General features: G+C 35.6%; 1 protein-coding gene across 3 annotated transcripts in view; it reads right to left on the reverse strand.

Annotated features, from left to right (window-relative positions):
• Positions 1-7,736: 7,736 nt before the first annotated feature.
• The window catches only part of LOC110729902 (putative leucine-rich repeat receptor-like serine/threonine-protein kinase At2g19230), a 33,893-nt gene continuing 17,759 nt past the window's right edge, over positions 7,737-23,870 (reverse strand). The window contains exons 9-12 of one of the 3 annotated variants that reach the window (XM_021909690.1): positions 9,634-9,839; positions 9,401-9,527; positions 9,174-9,242; positions 7,737-8,446 (exon numbers count right to left, since the gene is read on the reverse strand). In XM_021909690.1, coding sequence (XP_021765382.1) covers positions 8,424-8,446; positions 9,174-9,242; positions 9,401-9,527; positions 9,634-9,839 — 425 coding nt within the window. In that variant the 3' untranslated portion in view covers positions 7,737-8,423. Of the gene's footprint in view, positions 8,447-8,512; positions 8,829-9,173; positions 9,243-9,400; positions 9,528-9,633; positions 9,840-23,870 lie in introns of those variants that run through there. The other 2 variants (XR_002512971.1, XM_021909689.1) reach the window with 2 other exon arrangements.

A 23,870-nucleotide genomic window follows, 5' to 3' on the forward strand; every position in this document is an offset into this window, starting at 1 on the left:
ACTTATATGAGACTCCAGGCCACTAATTTCCTATTAACTTGACTTTGAACCTTCTTTCACCACTCGATAAATATTATATTTACAATTCAGTTGTATTCTTGTTTTGGTGCGTCAAGTCATGAGAACTATGCGTTTACTCGTACAATTACGACTTGGTAAACGGTAATGTTAATACGTACGAAAATTAAAGACACTAAATGCCCACATGCAATAGTACGTACGCTTACCATAAGAGCTTTCTGTCTTTACTCTTTAGCGTGGGCTCTACTCTAAGCAAGGGTGCAGAAACCGTGTGTATGTCTAAACGACGGAAAGCGAACTTTTTTTGTGGTAAACAAGACCGTGTAAATGGGCAGCTCTGACATGTTAGTCAACCCAGGAGGCAAGACCGTGTTTATGTCCAAGAACGGAGCCAGCAGGAATTGAAACTCAAGGAGGCCAAAATGTATATTTCCTTCGTTCTGTAACAATTTTAATATTTTGACTTTTATACTATTAATAAGCTTACTTTAATTATAATTATAATTATTACTAATATATAAAAGCATATGCCAATCTGCCATATAATTTATTTTAAGATTAGTTTTTATGTATTTTTTCATTATACTAGTTGTGGGTGCACCCGCAACGCGAATGCCCCCCAATTTGGTGAAATTAAACTTAAAATAGAGAATGTGCCGTTTTTTTTTTTTATCATTATAGCGGTATGTAAAAGCTTTTATCATATCAGTCTTAATCTTATTAGTGTGGGATGCATATGTCAAAAAGAACGGAAGAAATTGTATTGTTATGTTTATTTTAGGAACAAAAAAGGTAACAGTAACAATTTATATCGGAAAAGAGGATAAAATCATTTAGTAATGAAGTTTACCATTGTTTATTATCAAACTAAAAAGTGGATGATTAGGTTTAGTATAGCTTAGTATTTTAGTTAGATTGACTAAATATAATATTTTGTGGCAAAATATCGAAAGTGGATATAATTAATTTTGAGGCTGATAATATTAGTTGCTTAATTGACTATTAAATAAAAAAATGTTGTTAGATCAAATTAAGTTAGGAGGTTGTAAAAATAGTATTGAGTTTTGTTAGGTTTTGGGCCTAGTTTTGAATAGTAGATTATTTGTGTTTGGTTACGAATTGCCATTTTTTTTTTTTATGTCTATCTTTTGTTTATGTCTTTTTCAAGGTTGTTTGATGTTAATTATGTATGCTTTGTGTTTATTAAATGGTAAGTTTGCTTTAGATTGTTGACTGAGATTTATATGTTTCTTATAGTTTGATTAATAAAAGTTAAAATAGTAGCAGCAGATTTATCTGTAATCATATCAATCAAAAGGCTTAATGAAAGATTGAGTAATTAGAAGGCCATAATCTAAACAAAAATTATTTGTAATGTTATGTGTAATGCTAAAATGAGTGTATATTCTTTGACTGAATTTACTTGTAATATACGTATCTAATTTAGTGAGTGTTATTTTTTTTTACTTAATTAAAAGTACAATTTTATACACTAATGTAATGAGACTTCATAAATAAAATAAAGAGTGTATATGAACTTGATTTCTGATCTTAATAAGTATACAACATGATAACGTTTCACTAATTATGAAATGTTGCTAAGGAATTTGTCTTACAATAATATTTGTAGCTTTTTCTGGGAATTTATGTTTTTGATACATTGAGCATTTTAAGTGATATCAGAATAGATTTATACAAAATAGAATAGATTAATACCTAAACATTGTAAAATAAATGTGTTAAATAAAATAGAGCTAGGGTTCAAAAAAAAAAAAAAAAAAAATAGAGCTATTTGTAATTTAGAATAGTACATAGATTTCCATACTGTAGTATAACCTAGGCACTTCCAGAATTTTTTTTGCCTAACTTTGTATTTCCTTTAATTGTTTTCCAAGTATGCGAAAGAAGTTTCCTGGTTGTTATGGGCATTGTTAGGTGTTCTTGAGGTGAAGGCATCATTTGGTTTTGCATCTACAATGGTAATTTAATAAGTAGAAGTGAGAAAATCTGAAGTAGTATTTAGAATATTTGGGAACTTGAGAGACTAATAATGACTGAAAATTTCGGTTTCTAATACTTATAGGAAATGACTATTGTTACTATCTTGGACTCTTTACCATCTTAGAATTTGAATGATGCTTTGGTAGCAATTGATTTGAGGAATTAATGGATATTTTGGTATAGAATTAATTGTTATAACAAATAAATTAGCATGTATATAATACATATTTATAGACTTAATTAAATTATATAATACGATTGATTTAGATAAATATTTAGGGTAAAATATGGGAAGTAGATAAAATATAATTTAGATTTCCATAACATTAAGTGGGTAATAAAAGATTATGTGAAAAATAATATTGGTATATAATAAGTGGTAATAAGCTTATAAGTTAAATGTATTATTAGTATTAAAAGTATGTGATTTTTTTTTTTTTTTTTTTTTTTTTTTTGTGGTTTTGCTGATATTATAATTATATTCAAATTGTTTTTATGGTTTTGTTGATATTATAATGTCAATTCATGTTAGATTCTCCTTTATCCTATTATCACTTGCCTAAAAGTTCGTCCTATCTCTTCTTCACTCATTGTTGTTGTGTAACCTCTCTTTTTCTGAGCCAATTGCTCTGTTTTTCTTATGTGATCTTACTTAACTAGTCTTTCTCTCTCTAAAGATATAATTGCCCTAATTTCTTAAGTGATCTTTCTTAAGTGGTCTCTCTCTTCTAAATGTATTGACTTGATTTTCTTAAGGCCATGCTTGGATTGGGGGTAATATATTAGGGGGTAATAGAAGTCAAACTTGAAAAAATATAAATAATTAGAGGTGTTGTAACTATTAGTAATTCTTGCGTGGACCTGGTCCACAATAATATTATTATTATTGTGGACCTGAGATTTATATACACGCAGAACTAACGTTATTTGGAACATAGTGACCGTAATTTTAACATAGTAACCTTTATTAAAACTTGTGTGACCTTTAATGTTATTTCTGTTTACTTCTCCAAAAAATTAACCTCTTATAGCTTTATAATGTCACAATCGCTTATATTTCAACATAAGAACCTTTATTTTAATGTAGTGACCTTTTTTTTATTAATAAAACAATCATAGTATCTCTAATGTTAGTGGTTCACAATAAATTTCTGTGAACCAGATCCATTTAAGAACTTGTAATGAACTACATATATATATTTTTCTTTTTTTAGATAATGTAACATTTGGTTATATATGATATTGATTTTATTTATTTATTTATTGTTAATAACAGTTTCTAAAGCTGAGTCAATAAGAAATTAAATATTTTTTTTAATGGGCAATAATTTATCATCAAATTTTAATTTTACAACTCATGATCTTGTTGAATTGTATGTAGCCTAAGTACAGGTCTAAAAAAAATTCAGCAACAAAATTTGTTGTTGCTGAAGTAAAAATGTTTTTAACAACAACTATTATTGTTGCGAACAATTTCTAAGTACAGTCCAAAAGAAATAATTTTTGCAACAAAATTTGTTGTTACTGAAGTAAAAATATTTTTAACAATAGCTATTATTGTTGCGAAAAACTACTAATCACAAATCTGATAATATTAAGATTTGACAACTACATTTTGGCAACAAAAATGTTGTAGCGAAAGAACTATTTTTGGCAAAGAAAGTAATTCGTTGCAAATACCTTTGGTAACGGCATCATGGATAACAAGCCAAAGTCGTTGCCAAAAATTCAAACTTATTGCCAAAGATAATTTTAGTAACAACTTATTTCGTTGCCAAAAAGCAAATTTTTGTAGTACGTATACTTAACACAGTTCCCATTTCGTCCGTCCCACAATACATGACACGTTACTAAATATGGAATAGGATCACTAATAAAATAATATTTTCCCACATTTTCTCTCTCCTCATTACCCCCACCACACCCCCACTTATTATTTTATTCCAATATAACAATATAAATCGAAAATCTTTTATATAATAAACAAACATTTAGAATGGACTCACTTGTAGTTTTCTTAAATTACGTGTCTATCCCAACGTCTCAAGTATTATGGGACAGGGGGGGGAAGTATCGTTATCAATAAATATACAGTATAACCATTGAATATTAATAAAATATTCATTCGACAATTCCAACAGTACTATACACACAAGACTATATTGTTTCATATCTATGTTACTCTTTAAAGTGAACTCCCATTTTTGGTTGGGAATTTTTATTTTCCAAAAATACCCTTCTTTACAATTACTTATTTACTAACAAAACTTTTCATTTTAACAGTTATTGAATTACAAATAATTAATAAAATTATTAAAAAATATATAAAAAAATTGACGGTTACTTTTTTAATAAAAAAAAAAAACCAATTTTTTTCTTAAAAACATGCGGTTATCTCACATTATCCATACAACAATTAAGCATTGCTTAACAACTGATTTATAAAAATAAAGAAAAACAAAGCATTTCTTTACAACGTGATCTCCCCCCACTATCAAATTAGTGGTAAACTTCCTTCGGAAACAAAATATGTGAAAACATTAACCGCTCATTCTTTCCTCATCTAAACTCTAATTTTTTCATTCTTCACTTTATATTAGTTCCTATGTGTCATTTACAAGATTTACAAGATTACAAAAGAAATGTAAAGTATGTACAAAATATTTACTTATTTTTTGGTTTCCAATTACAAGAGAAGTTTTTGCTAAAACATTATGATTTCGTTACATTCATATTAATCATTTTCATCTTCTTTTATTTGTAGGATATCAGTTGCATACGCTTCTTTTATGTATTTGAACCCGTACTCTAAATTTTAAAATGTGAAGGCAAGGATCAATAGATTATACGAAACTCAACATGTCAAAAATAATAAAAAGATTTGTAAGATTGTTTTTATGGATGCTACGGTATGTAAAAAAAAATTTTATACTTTCTCTTTACAGTACATTCTTATTATATTATTTTATTTTGTTAAATATAAGATATGATTGAGTGGTTAGATCAAGATCTATGAAATTTTACAGTTTATTATCTTTCTTTTGATCCATATCATCAAATAATCTATCAAACCAAGTTTTTACAGTGCATTTGTTATATTATTCCACAATTACATACTTACTCATTTCTATCTATTTTCTTAAAGGATGAATTGGACCCATTCAAGATGTTATATTTATAAAGGATGTTGATAAATGTATATACGAAGTACTCCATGTAAAGAAATGATTAAGTACATTTGGAGGCCGGGGATAGTCGTGCACGCATTGCGTGCGCCTCTAAACTTGTGTATAATCATTATCATTGATTAGATGGTCAAAAATTCAAATTAGATAAGTGCATAGTGGGAAAAAAAAATCAATGTACTCCCTCAGTTTCAACTGGGGAGATGTTGAGGTGGACACGTAGTTTAAGAAAAATATAAGTGGATTCATTCAAAACATTTATTTATTATATAAAAGATTCTCTTTTGTATTTTTATATTGTAAGAAAACCAAAAGTGGGGGAGGTGGGGGTAGTGGGGGGAGAGAGAAAATATAGGATTTAATTGAGTTTTGGAGTTTGTAGTCCCAAGGAGAGTATAGGAAAATATTTTTTTTATTAGTGGTCCCATCCCATATTTGACTCGTCAAGTATTTTGGGACGGACGAAGTAGTGGGGAGAGAGAGAAAATGTGTCAGGTATTTTAGGACAGAGCTGAGGGAGTAACACTTAAAAGAAGAAGCTAAGAGTAATAGTAATAATAACAATAACAAGTGCTCCTAATCAAGTGGAACTCTTTATGAATTATGAGTACTAAATTACACGCACGTTCCAACATACACACAAGAATATAATGTTAGGTTATTTTCGAAAAGTGTTTTTTTCGGGTAAAGTAATTAAGCCTTAAATCAGTTAGGTCATTCAAATTAGATAAAGTGCATTGTTAATTTTGGGTCGGGTCATTTCGGGTTGCTTCGGGTTTCATGTCCGTTTGGGTGAATCAATTCGGATCAAGATCGGGTCGGGTCGCTTTGGATTTCGGGTCGCTTCGGGTATCGAGTTAACTTCGGGTCGAGTTAATTCGATTAGGGTCAATACGGTATCGGGTCAACTCCACTTCAGGTCGGGTCTGTTTCGTGTCCGGTCAATTTTGGGTTTACGTTTTCGCGTTAATTTCGGATCACGGATTGGGTCATTCGGGTCGGATCGTTCGAATCGAGGATTGCCGGGTCTAATTGGGTGGAAGATAACAATCTAATTGACGTAGGATTTGTTGGTCCTAGTCATATATGGCTTAGAGGAGATACCTCTTCTACATTTAAATCAGCTACATTAGACCGCTTCTTTAGCCAACAAAGACTAGTCTAAAGTTTGAAGAGGGAACAGTTCGATATCTTCCAAGAGCGTGTTCTGACCATTGTCTTATTATTTTGAGTACTTGCAGTTTTTCCCCTCTTAGTCTAAGACCTTTCCGCTTTCAATGGTGTGACTTATACCTATATTGTTCAAGAATATTAGAGGGTTGCTGTTACAGTTACTGATTATATTTTCATAATTTCGTTAACATTGGGGGAGGGGGGTTACTACTAGGGGAGGAGAAATGAGATGGGGTGGCTGGTTGGAGTGTTTTTTTTTTTTTTTTTTTTTATTTATTTAAAAATTTATTTATATATTAAATAGTTATGTGTGAGTTAGAGATTAATTAGAAGAAATTAGAGATTAATTAAGTGAATTAGAGGTACTAGGTTGTTTTCAACAAACAAAAAAAAAATAATAAAAAAAATTCCAATAAAATTCTCTTTTGCTAAAAAGCTTTTAAAAGGTGTGTTTTTTTTCCACAAAATAGTGATTTTAAAAAGTTTTTTGTTTTTTGTTTTTTTACAAAATTTCCTAATTATTACCCATATATTAATTTGTTGGTTGGTCCAATAATATATTTTAGCTAGTAATTTCAAAATTTAAAGGAAAAATTGTAAGCCCAATAAAACCTGAATATATCATTAATCAACAAAGATTACAAGACTTAATTAATTAATATTGTTCCTGGACAATATTTTGTGATTAGACTAAAATTTTTACATAAAAGACATGATCTTTAAACATGTTTGTGACACATAGTTTATGAAATTAAACCAAGGACATAAAAGCAGCATGTTTTTTTTTTTTTTTTTTTTTTTTTGACAATAGCAAATTATATTAATAAAATCAGAGTTTACAACATACGAAATAAAAGCAGCATGGTTGAGTACTTAACAAATTTTTTTTTTCTAAAAGGAAAAGTTTATAAACCCTAGATTCTAATCTTCTTTAGCAAACTCGTAGTTGTGAGAATCTACATCATTCTCTAGTTCTTTCCCTCCATACAAACACATTTGTCTTCCGATTTTCTGTGGGGGCAGTTTCTAGACGCTCTTTGATCGCCTATTATGGGGACGTCTCGACGATATCTTTCCTTCTTTCTGGTCCTGGCTTTATGTATTCTTCTTCTGGAGTACGCAACTTCTTCTTCTCCTCACACCACTTCTCATACTCTTGGTAATTTCTTACACCAAGGTTGTTGTCGTTTCTAATTAAATCTTCATTCCTTAAACAATTTGTGGCCAATTGATCTCTTGGGAAGACAGATCCCATAAGTATTGTTATGATCATTCACGACACTAATTATACTCGTAGTTAGGATTTTGGAATTAGAAAATGTACGTGTTAGCATGGGTGCTAGTTAAATTAACGCTGTAATATCAATGATAATTGTTACAAGTAGGTTTCTAATATTAATTGTATCATAACCTTAAGACTTAAAACATATTTCTCCAGTTTATATATTAAAGTAAAACTTTAATGAAATATCACAGACTCGTAGGGAAACTTGTTTGCAATTCAGGACCTCCTACACAACAAGTTAAATTACTAGAAAATAGTTGAATGTTGATACTATCAACATGTTTGACTACAAGAAATCTTTTATCTAAAGATTATCCCGCATCATTTCACTTAACTACCGTGCCATAGGACCCATTTCAATCGATGTATCAGCAATGGCCATGTCATGATTGAAGTCAATCGTAGGGTAGCTATATTCATGATTATCCATTTCTTGTTTTTCTTGGGACGACATCTCAATGGCTAAACACTCATTCAAATCAACCAACACTTGGTTCATGCTTGGTCTTTGTATCGCAGTAGATGATACACACATCATAGCAATCTCCAAGGCTTTCCTTGCAGAATTGGTGCTGAACTGTCCTTCCAATCTCTTATCAACAATGTTTGTCAATATCCCCACTTTCAAATCTAGGAGCAGTCCATGCAATTACGTGTACGAATTCAGAATCGATCACCTTCGTCTTTTATTGTTGATGAGTGCCCTGTGATGAGCTCCAATAAAACAACCCCGAAACTAAACACATCGCTCTTACTATTTAGTCTACGTGTGCTATAGTATCTGTAAAACAAGACATTATGATAATCACTTGTAAAAATAAGAAATAATACTGGTGCATTACACAAAACATATTTTGTAGCTGGGCTTCTTATTTGTTCTAATTACATAAAGAATTACAAGTAGGTGATCGATAATCAGTACGTGCATGCATTAAAATTTTTTAATCAAGTATGAGACATGTAGACTTACTCTGGATCAACATAGCCATATGTTCCTATCACTTTAGTAACCAGACCACTATCAGTACTTTCAATGGAGAAAGTTTTGCATATGCCAAAATCAGAAATTTTCGCGTTCAGGTTTTCATCCAATAAAATATTGGAAGTTTTCATGTCTCTATGTACTATAGGAGGTTTGCACCCATTATGCATATATTCTAATTCTGTAATAATAATTGTTTTATCAATAATCTTCACCACAAATGACGAATACACTGAGTTATGTATTGAAACTTTGAAAGTGTTTAGAAAAAGATACGAGTAACATATAAAGTAGGAACTGTATTTGAAGAGTTGGATAGAGTAAGTTTAAAAGAAAGTTCCAAAGGTTTTCTTTTTGTGTTTCTTGACTTTTTACTATTCTATATATTAACCGATTTACAGCAACAATATTTGTTGGGAAAAATTAAAAAAAAATAACAAAATGAAAATAGTTTCTCATATGGAACTAAGTAATGGATAGAGAGCGACAAAAGATGACTTGAGTGCTTCAAGTTATACAAACTGACCTTGTGCAGCATCTCTAGCGATTTGTAGTCTCTTCTTCCAAGATAAAACCTTCACATTTTTCTCAACATCTAACCAAATGAACAAATTTTTTTATCACATGCATGCAAAAATGAAAAGTATTAATCGTATCTGAAATAATTTGTCACGATTACACCTCAAGTTACTAGCACATCTCATGATCTAAAGCCTAAGCAGAATTATTTATTGAGTTGTAAGGAATATTTACCTAATAAATATTGTTGGAGGTTACCGTTAGCTAAATATTCATAAATAAGTGCCATGGTTGTGCCTTCCTCACAACAACCTATGAGAGAAACAAGGTTTCTGTGATGAAATCTTGTTAACAGTTCACACTGTCATTCAGAAAACAAAGCTGTAAATTTTTTAACGGGATGCATAGATTGTGTTTTCTCCTTTCCGGATCCCAAAGGTCAAATAATGTATGTTTAAATTTAATACCTCAGTATGAAATAATTTCAAACTAACAGTAGATGATGGGCTCAACATTTTAACCGCTACAGGTGTACCGTCTTGTAAATAACCCTGATAAACTACTCCAGATCCTCCTTTACCAATGATTGTTTGGAAATTATTTGTCATATGATTCACTTCTGAGTATGTGAAACCTCGAATCTTCAACTTTGATGGCTGTTTTATGAAGCTGGCTGCAAAATCCAATAAAAAAGCACTATAAACAAGACCTTCTTATAGCCACATTCACTTGAATGATAAGAAATTAAATTTGCTCAAGGCTTTCATAACTTGCATTTAAATTTGGCAAACAACATTCTTCTGTTGCTCAATATTGAAATAAACATTAATGTCTCATTGTCTTGTACTCTTGTAGAAGGTGCAATAAGCTATGTGATTTTTCCTTAGCCTCCATATCCAAAAGGAAATAAGCTGCTTTCTCCTATGAGTTGTACAGTGTTGTGAAGAATATATTTGTGTACCGTTGCATCCTTGTTTTATGTTCAATGATTAGACCTAGTTGGTTATCGTGATTTTTTCCTCTAGTGACTATTTATTCTCAGCTTTGTTCTCTTGTAATCCTGAGTTGATTGGATATTTTGATTTACCCTAATACTTTATTCTCTCCCTTCTTCTCTACTATTCTTTTCTCTATTTTTTATCCTCTTGCACCATGATATCTTACTCTTTATTTATGGCATCAAGCCACTGGTGAAAAATCAGGATATTTGAATATTAAATCTGGTAAGCTCATCTATCCAAGCTAAGATTGCCATTCGGATCTTAAAACCTTAGTTTTTTTTTTTTTTTTTTCAATTCGAATCTTTAAATTGTGGCAACTGATGCACATATTGTGTTATACTTGCACCCAAATGATGGTTCTTACTCCATCTCCATTGACAAGTTAACGTACTAGTGCTGAAGTTTATAGATCATAGAGGAGGTCTATGGAAATTGCTTTCACCTAAAACAAGAAGATATGTTTTGTTCTACGCACAGTCACTACTAGAAAACAGTCGATTTCCGACGAATACGTTTCGGCGAACATGTTTTTCCATCGGCAAAATCAAAATATTCGACGGAATTATAATCCGTCGGAAATTTTCGACGAAATCAAATATTCCGTCGAAAATTTCTGACAGAGTATCAATCCATCGGAAAATATATACTTTTCAACGTTTATTCCGTTGTCAATTAAAATTTTTGACAGATTTTAATTTCCGTCGGAAAAATTCTGTTGTAAATTAAAATTTCTCACGGATTTTAATTCCGTTGGAAATTTCCGTCGGAATATATATCTTTTTTTTAAAAAGAAAACCCTAAACTCTCTTAACCTAACCCGCCACTCAGTCAGCCTCCTTCTTTCTTTTCGCCTCTTTCTTCTTCTTCTTCTTCTTCTTCTTCTTCTTCTTCTTCTTCTTCTTCTTCTTCTTCTTCTTCTTCTTCTTCTTCTTCTTCTTCTTCTTCTTCTCTCTCCTCTAGTCCTTTTCATTCTCTGATTCTCTTTTCTCTTTCCTCTTCTCTTTTCTCCTATCGTCATCTTCTCCTTCTCCTCTTCCCTTTCCTCTTCTCCTTCCTCTCTTCTCTCGTCCTCTTCTCCGTAAGCCCAGATCTAAACCTGCAAGTTATTGAGATTATTTATTTTAATTTTATGGTGATGTGTAGTTAAACTACGTTGGTGGTGGCTGGTTTTTGTGTCAGGAAACTGCGGTGGTAGTGGCTGGTTTGCGTTTGGGGAATTGTGGTGATGGTGGGTGGTTTGTATTCGGGTAATTGTGGTGTAGATCTAGGTTTAGGTGAGTTTAGGTCAGGCTGTCAGGGCTAAGGGTGAGGGTGGGTAGGTTTAGGTTGGGAAATGTAGTTGGTTAATTTGGGGAAAGAGAAAGAGCTAGAGGTGGGGTGGGGGTTGGCTGGTGGTGGTGGTTTGATGTGGGGGGCAAGTGGCAATGGTGGTGTGGGGTGTAGGCCAGTGGCGGTGGTGGCCTTTTTTTTAAAAAAAAAAAAAAAACATTTTCCAACGTAATTTCTGTCGAAAATTTCTGGCGGAATTGTGTCCGTTGGAAATTTCCGACGGACTTTTCCGGCCCGGAAAAATCTCTTCCGACGCCTGAATTACGACGGAATTTCCGTCGTAATAAAAAAAGGTTGTTTTTCCTACAAAAATGTTTACGACGACAGTTTTCGACGGATTTCAGGGTGTTTCCTACGGAAAAATTCCGTCGGAAATCGCCTGTTTTCTAGTAGTGGGTTCTCAGATCCACCTATGCAGATCGAAGATCTTGTCAAAGCAAATCAATGGGACACTTATAACTCTATGGTAATATCTTAATTAGATCCATGCTTTTCTTTTTGATACTCTAAAAACTATATGCTTTATGTCAATATTGCTAGAGAAACATGGGTACAACTTGATAAACGTTTTTCAATGGCTAGTGGATCTAAAATACAAGTTCGTTGAACAACGATCTGTATCAGCTTAAGCAAAATAGCAATCCTTTTAATGTTTTATTACACTACTATGGCTAGCTTGTGGGAAGAACTACTTGATTCAATGAATGTCTTGCTTGTGATATCTGGTCCACATAATGAAGTTAGAAATCTCTTGATAGAACACATTAGCTAGAAATGAGGAAGCGAATAGACTAATTCAATTCCTTAATGGTCTTGATGACCATTATGGTTCCTTGAGAAATCAAATGCTCATGGTGAACCCACTACCCACAGTTAAATCTGCTTGCTATATGCTTCAGCAAGAAGAAAGTCTAAGGGAGGTGTTATTTCATAGAGCCAATGACATTGAGAGAACCAATGTCTCTTTCTCTCACTGTTGTGGGAAAGGACATATTCAGAGTAAGCGTTGGTATGTCATTGGATTTCCCAAACGATAGTTTAAACCTGATATGTTGTGTTTTGTGTATATTATTTGACTTGTTCTTAGTTAGTTTTGCTAGTTTAGTTGAGTATTTGAGTCCGTTTTGGCGTATTTTACTCTAGTTTGGATGATCCGATGCTTTTATGGGTAGTTTTGTTGTTTTTGATGATTTTCAGGAATAATGGAGCTAATTTGGATGAGTTATAGATCCACAAAGTAAGTCAAAGCCCATGGATTTGGAGATTGAAAAAAAGTCAAGAAAATGGCGTTTTAGAGGTAGGCACGGCCGTGCCTCCCCATTAGGCACGTCCGTGCCTCTGTGTTTGAAGCTGCGCCAAAGGAAGACCCTAGGCACGTCCGTGCCAAGCAGAAGAGGCATGTCCGTGCCTAGGTAAAGAAGCAGGCACGTCCGTGCCCAGCAGTCAGGCACGTCCGTGCCTGGAAGACAGAAGCTAGATGAATTTTGTTACGCCCAGAGGCACGTCCGTGCCTAGCAAGGGGCACGTCCGTGCCTCCTGGGATTCTTGTGCGCCAAGGCTTAGCCGTTTTTCTTATCTTTTTAGGCTCATATAAATACTTTTTAGCCTTGTTTTTCTTGGCTATTCATTAAGCCTTATTTTATTTTATTTTTTTTATTCTCTCCTTAAGAACTAGTTTTGCATTATTATTTTCTAAGTTTTTGTAATTCAAGATTCAAGATTCAAGCTTTCTACTTTCAATTTTATTCAAGATTTGGTATTTATTTTTCATCCTTTGTTATTTAATTATGCTTTCATTATTTATTATTGTTTTTGTTTCTTTAATCATGTGTGAGTAGATTCTTTAATTCAAGATCTAGTGTAGCCCTATTATTATTGATGCATGAATTAAATCTTTAAATTCTTTAATAACTTTAACAATTGAATTGCTAAATTGATTGTGATTATGCCAATGCTAGGTTAGACGTAACTATAGTATTGCGATTATTCCATTGTTTTTATCACAGCGAGAGTTGGGTATAAACGGATTTGAGTAAATTAATTTAGGGTTTGATTCGTAACACGAGAATAGTTATATTTGATAATTGGGAAGTGAGAGTAACGTGTTTAATGTCTTTAATATGCATGATACCATGAGAATAGGATTGATTGTATGTTAGGGAAGCCATTGATACTCGAGAGAGATCCTTGGTATTTATTAGGGTTTACTTTTCCCCGTTCGATTGAAATCGTATGTTAAGGGTAGAATTACAATTGCATCGATAATAGTTGTGGTGAAACTAGATCTTGGATGTTTTAATTACTTGAATTCTTCATATTCTTTAGTTTATTTTCGAATTTTCCATACATTAGTTCCTTAGTTAATCGATCATTATTGATTCTTGCTTAGTAGGAATTCGAGTCTATTTAATTATTTTTGAACCTTAGTCTCTTGGGATCCGACCCTTACTTGCCACTCTACATTAGTATTGGTCTGTTAGGTTATTTTTGATAGGTACGCGACACGCCTACCAAATTTTGGCGCCGTTGCCGGGGAAAATTTACTTTCTAATAAATCCTATATTAGATTTATTTCAGCTTTTGGGTAGTTTATTTCTTTCTAGTGTCGAATAATATACACAAAACACAACATATCAAACCCACACGCATATCTCTACAACTTGCAGACAGGTCAGTGAAGTTTCCTTTGGGTGTACTTGAGGATGTACCCCTCCGAGTAGGTAAGTTTTTCATTCCATGTGATTTTGTTGTGATGGAGATGGATGAGGATGTGAATGTTCCTATCATACTAGGTAGACCTTTCTTAGCTACTGCAGGTGCAATTATAGATATGAAGAAAGGTAAGATTACTTTTGAAGTAGGTGATGAAAAATTGGAATATTCACTTTTGAATGTTATGGGTGCTCCTTCTATGGGAGACACTGTTTGTCAGGTTGATGTGCTCGATGAGCTGCAGAATGAGCAACTTCCCTTGAATCAGAATGTTGATGCTCTTGAACAAGTGCTCTTAGGGAAGGAAGATGATAATGGAGATTGGCAGTCTAAGGAGTATACCAGGTTACTTGATGAAGCAAAGGCCGATCCATATCAGAACCAGATCAGAGAGACACTGGAAGTAATGAGTATTGGGGAGAGTTCTAAGCCTCCCGAGGTAGAGTTGAAACCCCTCCCCTCTAACTTGAAATATGCATATCTTGGTCCAAATAACTCATATCCTGTTATTGTCAATGCTAAACTCAAAGACACAGAATTGGAGCAATTACTTAACATTTTGAAAACATATAAAAGTGTCATTGGGTACACCATTGATGATATCAAGGGTATTAATCCTTCTTTCTGCATGCATAAGATCATTCTTGAGAACGATCATACCTCTTCTGTAGAACCTCAACGAAGACTTAATCCTAATATGATGGAGGTAGTTAAAAAAGAGGTTCTGAAATTGCTTGCTGCAGGTATAATCTACTCTATCTCTGATAGTAAGTGGGTTAGCCCTGTACAAGTAGTACCAAAGAAGGGAGGTATGACCGTTGTTAAGAATGACAAGGGTGAGCCAGTCGCCACTAGAACTGTCACAGGATGGCGAATGTGTATAGATTATAAGAAGTTGAATAAGGCCACCCTGAAGGATCACTTCCCCTTACCCTTTATCGACCAGATGCTTGAAAGGTTGGCAAAGCATTCCTTTTTCTGTTACTTGGATGGATATTCAGGTTTCTTTCAAATTCCCATCCGTCCCTGTGACCAGGAAAAGACTACTTTCACATGTCCATATGGCACCTTTGCATATCGCAGGATGCCATTTGGATTATGTAATGCTCCTGCCACCTTTCAGCGGTGTATGATGGCAATTTTCTCAGGACTCATAGAAAACTCTATGGAAGTATTTATGGATGATTTCTCTGTCTATGGAACATCTTTCAACGTATGTCTTGAAAATTTGAAAAAGATGCTCCAAAGATGTAAAGAAGTTAATCTAATCTTAAACTGGGAGAAATGCCATTTTATTGTACAACAGGGAATTGTCTTAGGTCACGTCGTGTCTAATAAGGGAATTGAGGTTGATAGAGCTAAAATAGAGGTCATAGAGAGCTTACCTCCCCCTAACTCTGTAAAAGGAGTTCGAAGTTTCCTTGGTCACGCAGGTTTTTATCGGTGTTTTATTAAGGATTTTTCGAAAATTGCTAGACATTTAATTGAGCTATTGGCCAAGGATGTCCCTTTTGTCTTTTCTGATGCTTGTCTTGAAGCTTTTAACAGGTTGAAGGAAGCTTTAATCACTGCTCCAGTCATGCAACCCCCAGATTGGAGTCTGCCGTTTGAGATCATGTGCGATGCTAGTGATTATGCGGTGGGAGCCGTATTGGGGCAAAGGAAGGAGAAGAAGCTTTATGCCATATACTATGCTAGCAAGACTTTGAGCTCTGCTCAAATGAATTATGCCACAACTGAAAAAGAGATGCTAGCAGTTATATATGCTATTGACAAGTTTCATTCTTATTTGGTAGGTTCCAAGGTCATCATTCATACAGATCATGCAGCATTGAGGTACTTGATGACCAAGACACATGCCAAACCCAGGTTGATTCGATGGATTCTACAGCTACAGGATTATGACATCGAAATCAGGGATACCAAAGGAACAGAGAATGTCGTTGCAGACCATCTATCCCGTCTTCTCCTTGACCCTGAAGATGGAGATGATACCCCTTTTGATGATTCTTTTCCTGCTGAACATTTATTAGCTTTATTACAGACTGAATCCCCTTGGTTTGCTGACTTAGCTAATTTTCTCTCCACAAGTACAATGCCTCATGGCTATTCTTCTCAACAAAAGAAGAAATTCTTTTCTGAAGCAAAGAGATACCACTGGGACGATCCTTTCCTCTTCAAGGAATGTGCAGACACCATGATCCGTAGATGCGTTCCAGAAACCGAGGTAATAAATATTATTTCACATTGCCATGACTTACCTTGTGGTGGACATGCAGGCCCCTCGAAAACAGTTGCAAAGGTTTTGCAATGTGGATTTTACTGGCCTACGATGTTCAAAGATACCTATGCTTATGTCAAGGCATGTGATAGATGTCAACGGATGGGCACGATTTCCAAGAAGAACGAGATGCCACTTAATAACATACTCGAGGTCGAGTTGTTTGATGTGTGGGGGATAGATTTCATGGGTCCGTTTCCTTCCTCTCATGGCAACCGTTACATATTGCTAGCTGTTGATTATGTTTCAAAGTGGGTGGAAGCAATAGCTACTCCAACTAATGATGCTCGTGTGGTAAGCAAGTTTTTCAAGAAAGTTATTTTCCCTCGTTTTGGTTTACCACGTGTTTTGATCAGTGGCAGGGGAACACACTTTCTGCAGCATCGATTTGAGGCGATGTTGAAAAATATGGAGTGCACCACAAGCTAGGAATTGGTTATCACCCACAAACAAGTGGCCAGGTAGAAGTGTCCAACCGAGAGATCAAGTCCATCATAGAGAAAACTGTTGCGCGAACAAGAAAGGACTGGTCTGTGAAGCTAGATGATGCACTATGGGCGTACCGAACAGCCTTCAAAACACCAATTGGTACGACCCCATACAGGCTTGTCTATGGTAAAGCATGTCGTTCTCCCGTCGAGCTTAAACACAGGGCATTTTGGGCCATAAAAGGCTTGAACTTTGATGCCAAAGCAGCGGGAGAGAATAGGTTGTTGCAACTCAACGAATTGGATGAGCTTCGTCTTGATGCTTATGAGAGTTCGAAGCTGTACAAAGAGAAGACAAAAAGGTGGCATGACAAGAATCTTGTGAGAAGGGAGTTCAAAGAAGGGGATCAAGTCCTTCTTTTCAACTCTAGGTTGAAATTATTCGCTGGTAAGCTTCGTTCTAGGTGGTCGGGCCCGTTCAAGATTCGAAAAGTCTTCCCCTATGGCACAATTGAGTTAGAAAACACAAGAGGGGAACCCTTCAAAGTCAATGGACAACGAGTGAAGCACTACCGAGTCGGTGATCCCATCGATGAGAGGGTGGATATCACACTCTCGTCCCCATCACCAAGCCCATGAGAAGCCATACGGTCGAGCTAAAAACCTTATAAACAAGCGCTTAATGGGAGGCAACCCATTCTCTAGTTTTTACTCTTAGTTCGTTACTTTTCTTCATTATTTTCTTTTTTTCTTTTTTGTTTGTTTGTTTGTTTTGATTTCTTTGGTTTGATTCTTGTGTTTTAGTTTTTGAGTTGTTGTGGTTTTTATTTAGGTGAAAAGTGAGCAAAAAGAAGAAGAAACAAGGAGGAAAAGAGCCAAGAAGAAGAAAAATAAGGAGAATTCGCATTTCTGCAGAGGCACGTCCGTGCCTCTGAGGCAGAAAGTTTGGGGAGCTTAATTCCTAGAGAGGCACGTCCGTGCCTCCTACTAGGCACGTCCGTGCCTTTGATCTTCGTTCAAAAAAAAAAAAAAAAAAAAACCGCATAAGCAGGCACGTCCGTGCCTCTGAGGCAGAGTGTTTTGAAAAATTGATTTTCGAAGAGGCACGTCCGTGCCTCCTAGCACACACGTCCGTGCCCCCCCCCCCGAAATAGAGGCACGGGCTCCCTCCCTCTTTCATTCACAATCTCCCCACTTTCAAACTCAAGAGTTTCTCTCTCCTCTCCTTTCACTCAACATTTTCGGCCTTCCCCTCTTCAATCCATCACCCAAACTCACAAACTTTTACATAATCTTCAACATTCTCATCTTTCTACTTAATTCTCACACTCCATTATCAACAAAAATCATCCCAAACACAATTTTGCCCAATTTTTCAAGAAACCCTAGATTCAAAAATCAATTTGGGCCTTTTTGATTTAAAGTTCTTTGGAGCAATTGGAAGGCAAGGAAGGGATTTAAGGGTGCTATATACGTCAATTGTGGATCATTTGTGGGTATTTAACACCCACCATACCTTGGGTAACCCCTTTTCTCACACTTTCTCTCTCTAGGTTTTCATGAATAACTTGCTGTAAATTGTTCATAAAAATTGTTAGAGATTGTTAATCGTGTTTGGTTTGTTCAATTTGTTTGGATATTTGTGATTATATGTTGGCGTAGTGTGATTGAAAAATTATTATTAATCTTGAAGCATTGTTGGAGTATTATTGTATTATTGTGGACTTTTGTGAATTTGTGGTCGATTGATTGCTTGTTTGTGTGCTTGCATTGATATACATTGATTATTAATTGACTCATGGCATCCTCATCTCACCAAAGAAGAAATAGGCCTAGGAACACCTCTTCCAAAAGCCTTAAAACCCCACCCGTTCCATAACCTCCTCCCGTACCACTTGCCCATATTCCACCCATTGAGACTTTTGGGATCGATTTTAAGGGTAATGAAGAACACTTAAACAATTTTCTTCGCATTAGATCACGACCCTTAGTGCCTACACGGTTTTTTAACCAAGAGGCTATGGAAAGCTTGGGTATGGGAGGTGAGGTTCAACGCATTCTTAGCCGTCTAGGATGGGATGGCTTCTTAGCCAAACATGCCAAAACCTACTCCAATATCACCTACGAGTTCCTTTCTACCTTAGAAGTCCGTCGTAGATCGGACGGCCACACTCCTAGGGACGTTTCTTTCAACTTGTTTGGTGAACGTCACACCCTTACGGTGAGGGAGGTTAATGTCTTGTTAGGCTTCCCCATCTTCGGCCAAATAGGTAGGCCAAATTACAGTAGGTTGACTGGCTACAGTGACCTTAACATGTGGCGGGATTTGACTGGGCTAGATGACTACGACCCTAGCCATTCTAAGACCTCATGTATAGTTCACCCGGCCATGAGACTTATATGCCGACTCTTTTCCTGGACCCTTTTTGCTAGATGTAACACAGGAGGAGTTTGCTCGGCTAAGGAACTCTATTTTCTATGGAATTCGCTTTGCCACCCCGACCCCACTGAGGCAGAAGACATGATTAACCTTGGGGCATGGTTTTTAGATCACCTATATAATGTAGCCTTGGGGTCCGGGGAGATTGCTATAGGTGGTATGCTTTCTTTGTTGGTTGTTGGCTATGTGCAGGTCTGGCCATGTATCGACCAGTATAGGGTTGGAGGCCCTACCACGTTGAGCTTTCAGAGCTTCCAGCAGATGTGCTGGGTGAAGAGGCGCCGCAACGCCCAAGGTTTTGTGTGGTTGGTCGGACGCCCCACTCTACCCCGACCGGTTCCTTATGCTTACCTCTCGAAGTTCGGGATCCCTCAGGTGGCCGAGAGGGATACATGGATTATCCCTCCTGACTTCATGTGGCCACCACAGAACAGCGAGGGAGTCCCGCTGCCTATGGGGGAGGGAGTCCAGTTGCCTGGTGGTGAGGGGCATGCCTATGGAGGACAGGGGCATGCATATGGTGGTGAGGGACATGCGCATATGGAGCAGGATGCTCCACATCAAGATACCCACGCCCCACCTACTTTGGAGGAGCAGGTAGCCTTCATGAGAGCCAATCTCAACCATGTCGTGCTAGGCATGGGTGACTTGAGGAGGGACGTCAATGAGACTCAGAGAGCGGTCACAAATCTGTCGATGTCCCATGATAGCATGGCGACCACCTTCGGCGACCTGCGAGATCAACTTGCCACCTTCCAGGCTGAGTTCTATGATATAGGGGGCATGATGAGACAACACTTCCAGGGCGGTCCTAGTACCGACCCGAGGTATGGTTTTCCCCCCACCCTTCCTAATCAGTAGTTTGTTTTTTCCCTTCCCCTTGTTTATTTGCTTTGATATATGCATACATTGAGGACAATGTACGGTCTAGCTTGGGGGAGGTTTTTCTTTTCACCATGTATATATTAGATTTATTTCAGTTTTTGGGTAGTTTATTTCTTTCTAGTGTCGAATAATATGCCATTGCATGACTATGCTTCTATGATTATAATCACATATGTGTGCTTTTTGAAAAAAAAACAGAGTTTTTGAAAACCCATTCATTGATGTGCTTGGATTTGAGTTGGTTTGTGGCTAGGATGGTCTCCCCGCTCTACTTATGTGAATAGTTTGTGTACCCGGTGAGAGTCTTGAGCCTTACTCGACTGATTTCACTCTACCTCAGTCATGTTTCTTCTTGTGTGATTTAGATTGTCCTTCATATAATCGAATTCTTGGTCTTGCTTTATGACTATTTGAGACTTTATGATGCATGTCGCGAAAAGATGATTGAAATTTCCTTGTAGAAATTAGAGCCTCCACATTTTAGGCCTTCATTTTTTTTTCTTTTTCTTTTTATTTATTTTTTATTTTACATTCACCCGTAGGTTCAACCAATTTGAGCCATATTAACCCCTTCTTGATACCCTACATTTAAAGCTTTAGAGCTATTTTTCTAGGTTTATTTTGAAAGTGTTTTACATTGGTTAAGCCCTATGAGTGTGAATGATGTTGAAAAAAAAAATGAAAAAAAAAATGAAAAAAAAAAGAAAGAAAACAAGAGAAAGAGGGGATATTAGAAAAGGGAAGAAAGGAAAGAAAAGAAATGTGGCCTTAAAGGCCTTTGAAAAATTGAGAGTTCTTCCATTTGTTTTTATTTATTAATTCCTTCCTCTTTGTGAAAAAAAAAGAGAAAAAAAGAAAAAAGAAAAAAAGGCAAAGAAAGAATAAAAGGACTATGTTCATAATTGTATGGAGATTGGAGGAAATAAGGTTGGATTGAACCCGACATTTGAATGTGTAGTGGGATTAGGATTTGTTTTATTTTGAGCACCACATTTCCAAATTACGTCGTCTAACCCTTATTTACCGAGCTTACCTAATATGGATTTCATGATTTTCGTGTTTGCGTCAATCACTAAAAGTGGAGAAAGTCACATTGCAAGCCTAAAGAGGCCGGTTGTGTGAAGTTGATATGCATGCTATGCTTAGGTTGAGTGGCTTCATTTTTCACCCCGAAAACACATGAGCGTTATTGTTTTTATTTTTCACAACTAAAGTGAGAACTATTCATGTTTGTGTGAGTAGGTATGGGGAGATGTGTGGTAAGATTGGTTGTCAAGGCCAAGTATATGAGATGAATGGTGGTTTTTGTGCATGTTGACTCTTGATTTCGTTTTTATCGTGGTTTTGAACTTAATGGCACATTGTGATTGTTTGAGGAGTTATCATTCTCTTCCCTTATGATTTATGGTTAAATGCTTGAGGACAAGCATTAGTTTAGCTTGGGGGAGTTTGATATGTTGTGTTTTGTGTATATTATTTGACTTGTTCTTAGTTAGTTTTGCTAGTTTAGTTGAGTATTTGAGTCCGTTTTGGCGTATTTTGCTCTAGTTTGGATGATCCGATGCTTTTATGGGTAGTTTTGTTGTTTTTGATGATTTTCAGGAATAATGGAGCTAATTTGGATGAGTTATAGATCCACGAAGTAAGTCAAAGCCCATGGAGTTGGAGATTGAAGAAAAGTCAAGAAAATGGCGTTTTAGAGGTAGGCACGGCCGTGCCTCCCCATTAGGCACGTCCGTGCCTCTGTGTTTGAAGTTGCGCCAAAGGAAGACCCTAGGCACGTCCGTGCCTAGCAGAAGAGGCACGTCCGTGCCTAGGTAAAGAAGCAGGCACGTCCGTGCCCAGCAGTCAGGCACGTCCGTGCCTGGAAGACAGAAGCTAGATGAATTTTGTTACGCCCAGAGGCACGTCCGTGCCTAGCAAGGGGCACGTCCGTGCCTCCTGGGATTCTTGTGCGCCAAGGCTTAGCCGTTTTTCTTATCTTTTTAGGCTCATATAAATACTTTTTAGCCTTGTTTTTCTTGGCTATTCATTAAGCCTTATTTTATTTTATTTTTTTTATTCTCTCCTTAAGAACTAGTTTTCCATTATTATTTTTCTAAGTTTTTGTAATTCAAGATTCAAGATTCAAGCTTTCTACTTTCAATTTTATTCAAGATTTGGTATTTATTTTTCATCCTTTGTTATTTAATTATGCTTTCATTATTTATTATTGTTTTTGTTTCTTTAATCATGTGTGAGTAGATTCTTTAATTTAAGATCTAGTGTAGCCCTATTATTATTGATGCATGAATTAAATCTTTAAATTCTTTAATAACTTTAACAATTGAATTGCTAAATTGATTGTGATTATGCCAATGCTAGGTTAGACGTAACTATAGTATTGCGATTATTCCATTGTTTTTATCACAGCGAGAGTTGGGTATAAACGAATTTGAGTAAATTAATTTAGGGTTTGATTCATAACACGAGAGTAGTTATATTTGATAATTGGGAAGTGAGAGTAACATGTTTAATGTCTTTAATATGCATGATACCATGAGAATAGGATTGATTGTATGTTAGGGAAGCTATTGATACTCGAGAGAAATCCTTGGTATTTATTAGGGTTTACTTTTCCCCGTTCGATTGAAATCGTATGTTAAGGGTAGAATTACAATTGCATCGATAATAGTTGTGGTGAAACTAGATCTTGGATGTTTTAATTACTTGAATTCTTCATATTCTTTAGTTTATTTTCGAATTTTCCATACATTAGTTCCTTAGTTAATCGATCATTATTGATTCTTGCTTAGTAGGAATTCGAGTCTATTTAATTATTTTTGAACCTTAGTCTCTTTGGATCCGACCCTTACTTGCTAGTCTACATTAGTATTGGTCTGTTAGGTTATTTTTGATAGGTACGCGACACGCCTACCAAAACCCAAGCCAAACACTGTTTACACCACTACCAAGGGAAAAAATTCTGATCAAACTTGGACCAGGCCAGGGAAAAACCTACACCCAAACTTGCTGATGTAGTGGCTCAATTTTCTCAGTTAGGAGGAGGAAATGTTACCTTCACTCAGAAGTAATTTGAACAATTTCCCAAACACATGCCATCTTCAAATACTGCAAAAAGGAGTGAAACTGATAAAAAATTAGAAAACAACTTCTCAAGCATAGTTTCCTGTCATCATGCATCTTTTCTTCCCGATGGATGGATAATTGATTCAGGAGCTTTAGATCACATGACCTATGATCAGAACAAATTTTATGATCCTAACGGTGTTATTGCTCTTCCTAGGATAATGTTGCCCATAGGTGCTTTAGCTTCCATATCTCATGCTAGTGATGTTAACTTATACAACTCTTTACGATTACACTATGTTCTATTTGTGCCAAAATTTAGGTATAACCTTCTATCAGTACCAAAATTGACCAAAGAATCACAATGGACACACATTGTGTAATTAGATATTATGTCATAAAATGAATCAAAGGTGTGGGAAAAGCCAAGAATAGGTTGCATTACTTGGTTGATCATTTATTGTGTGGAGATGAGACTTCTCAAGAGCAAAAATTTATCACATGTCTTACAACTAAGTATGATACAAACTCAGTTTCTTTTGTTGTTTAGCATCATAGC

The sequence above is a fragment of the Chenopodium quinoa genome, unplaced genomic scaffold (genome assembly GCF_001683475.1).
Source record: "Chenopodium quinoa cultivar QQ74 unplaced genomic scaffold, ASM168347v1, whole genome shotgun sequence".
NCBI lineage: Eukaryota > Viridiplantae > Streptophyta > Magnoliopsida > Caryophyllales > Amaranthaceae > Chenopodium > Chenopodium quinoa.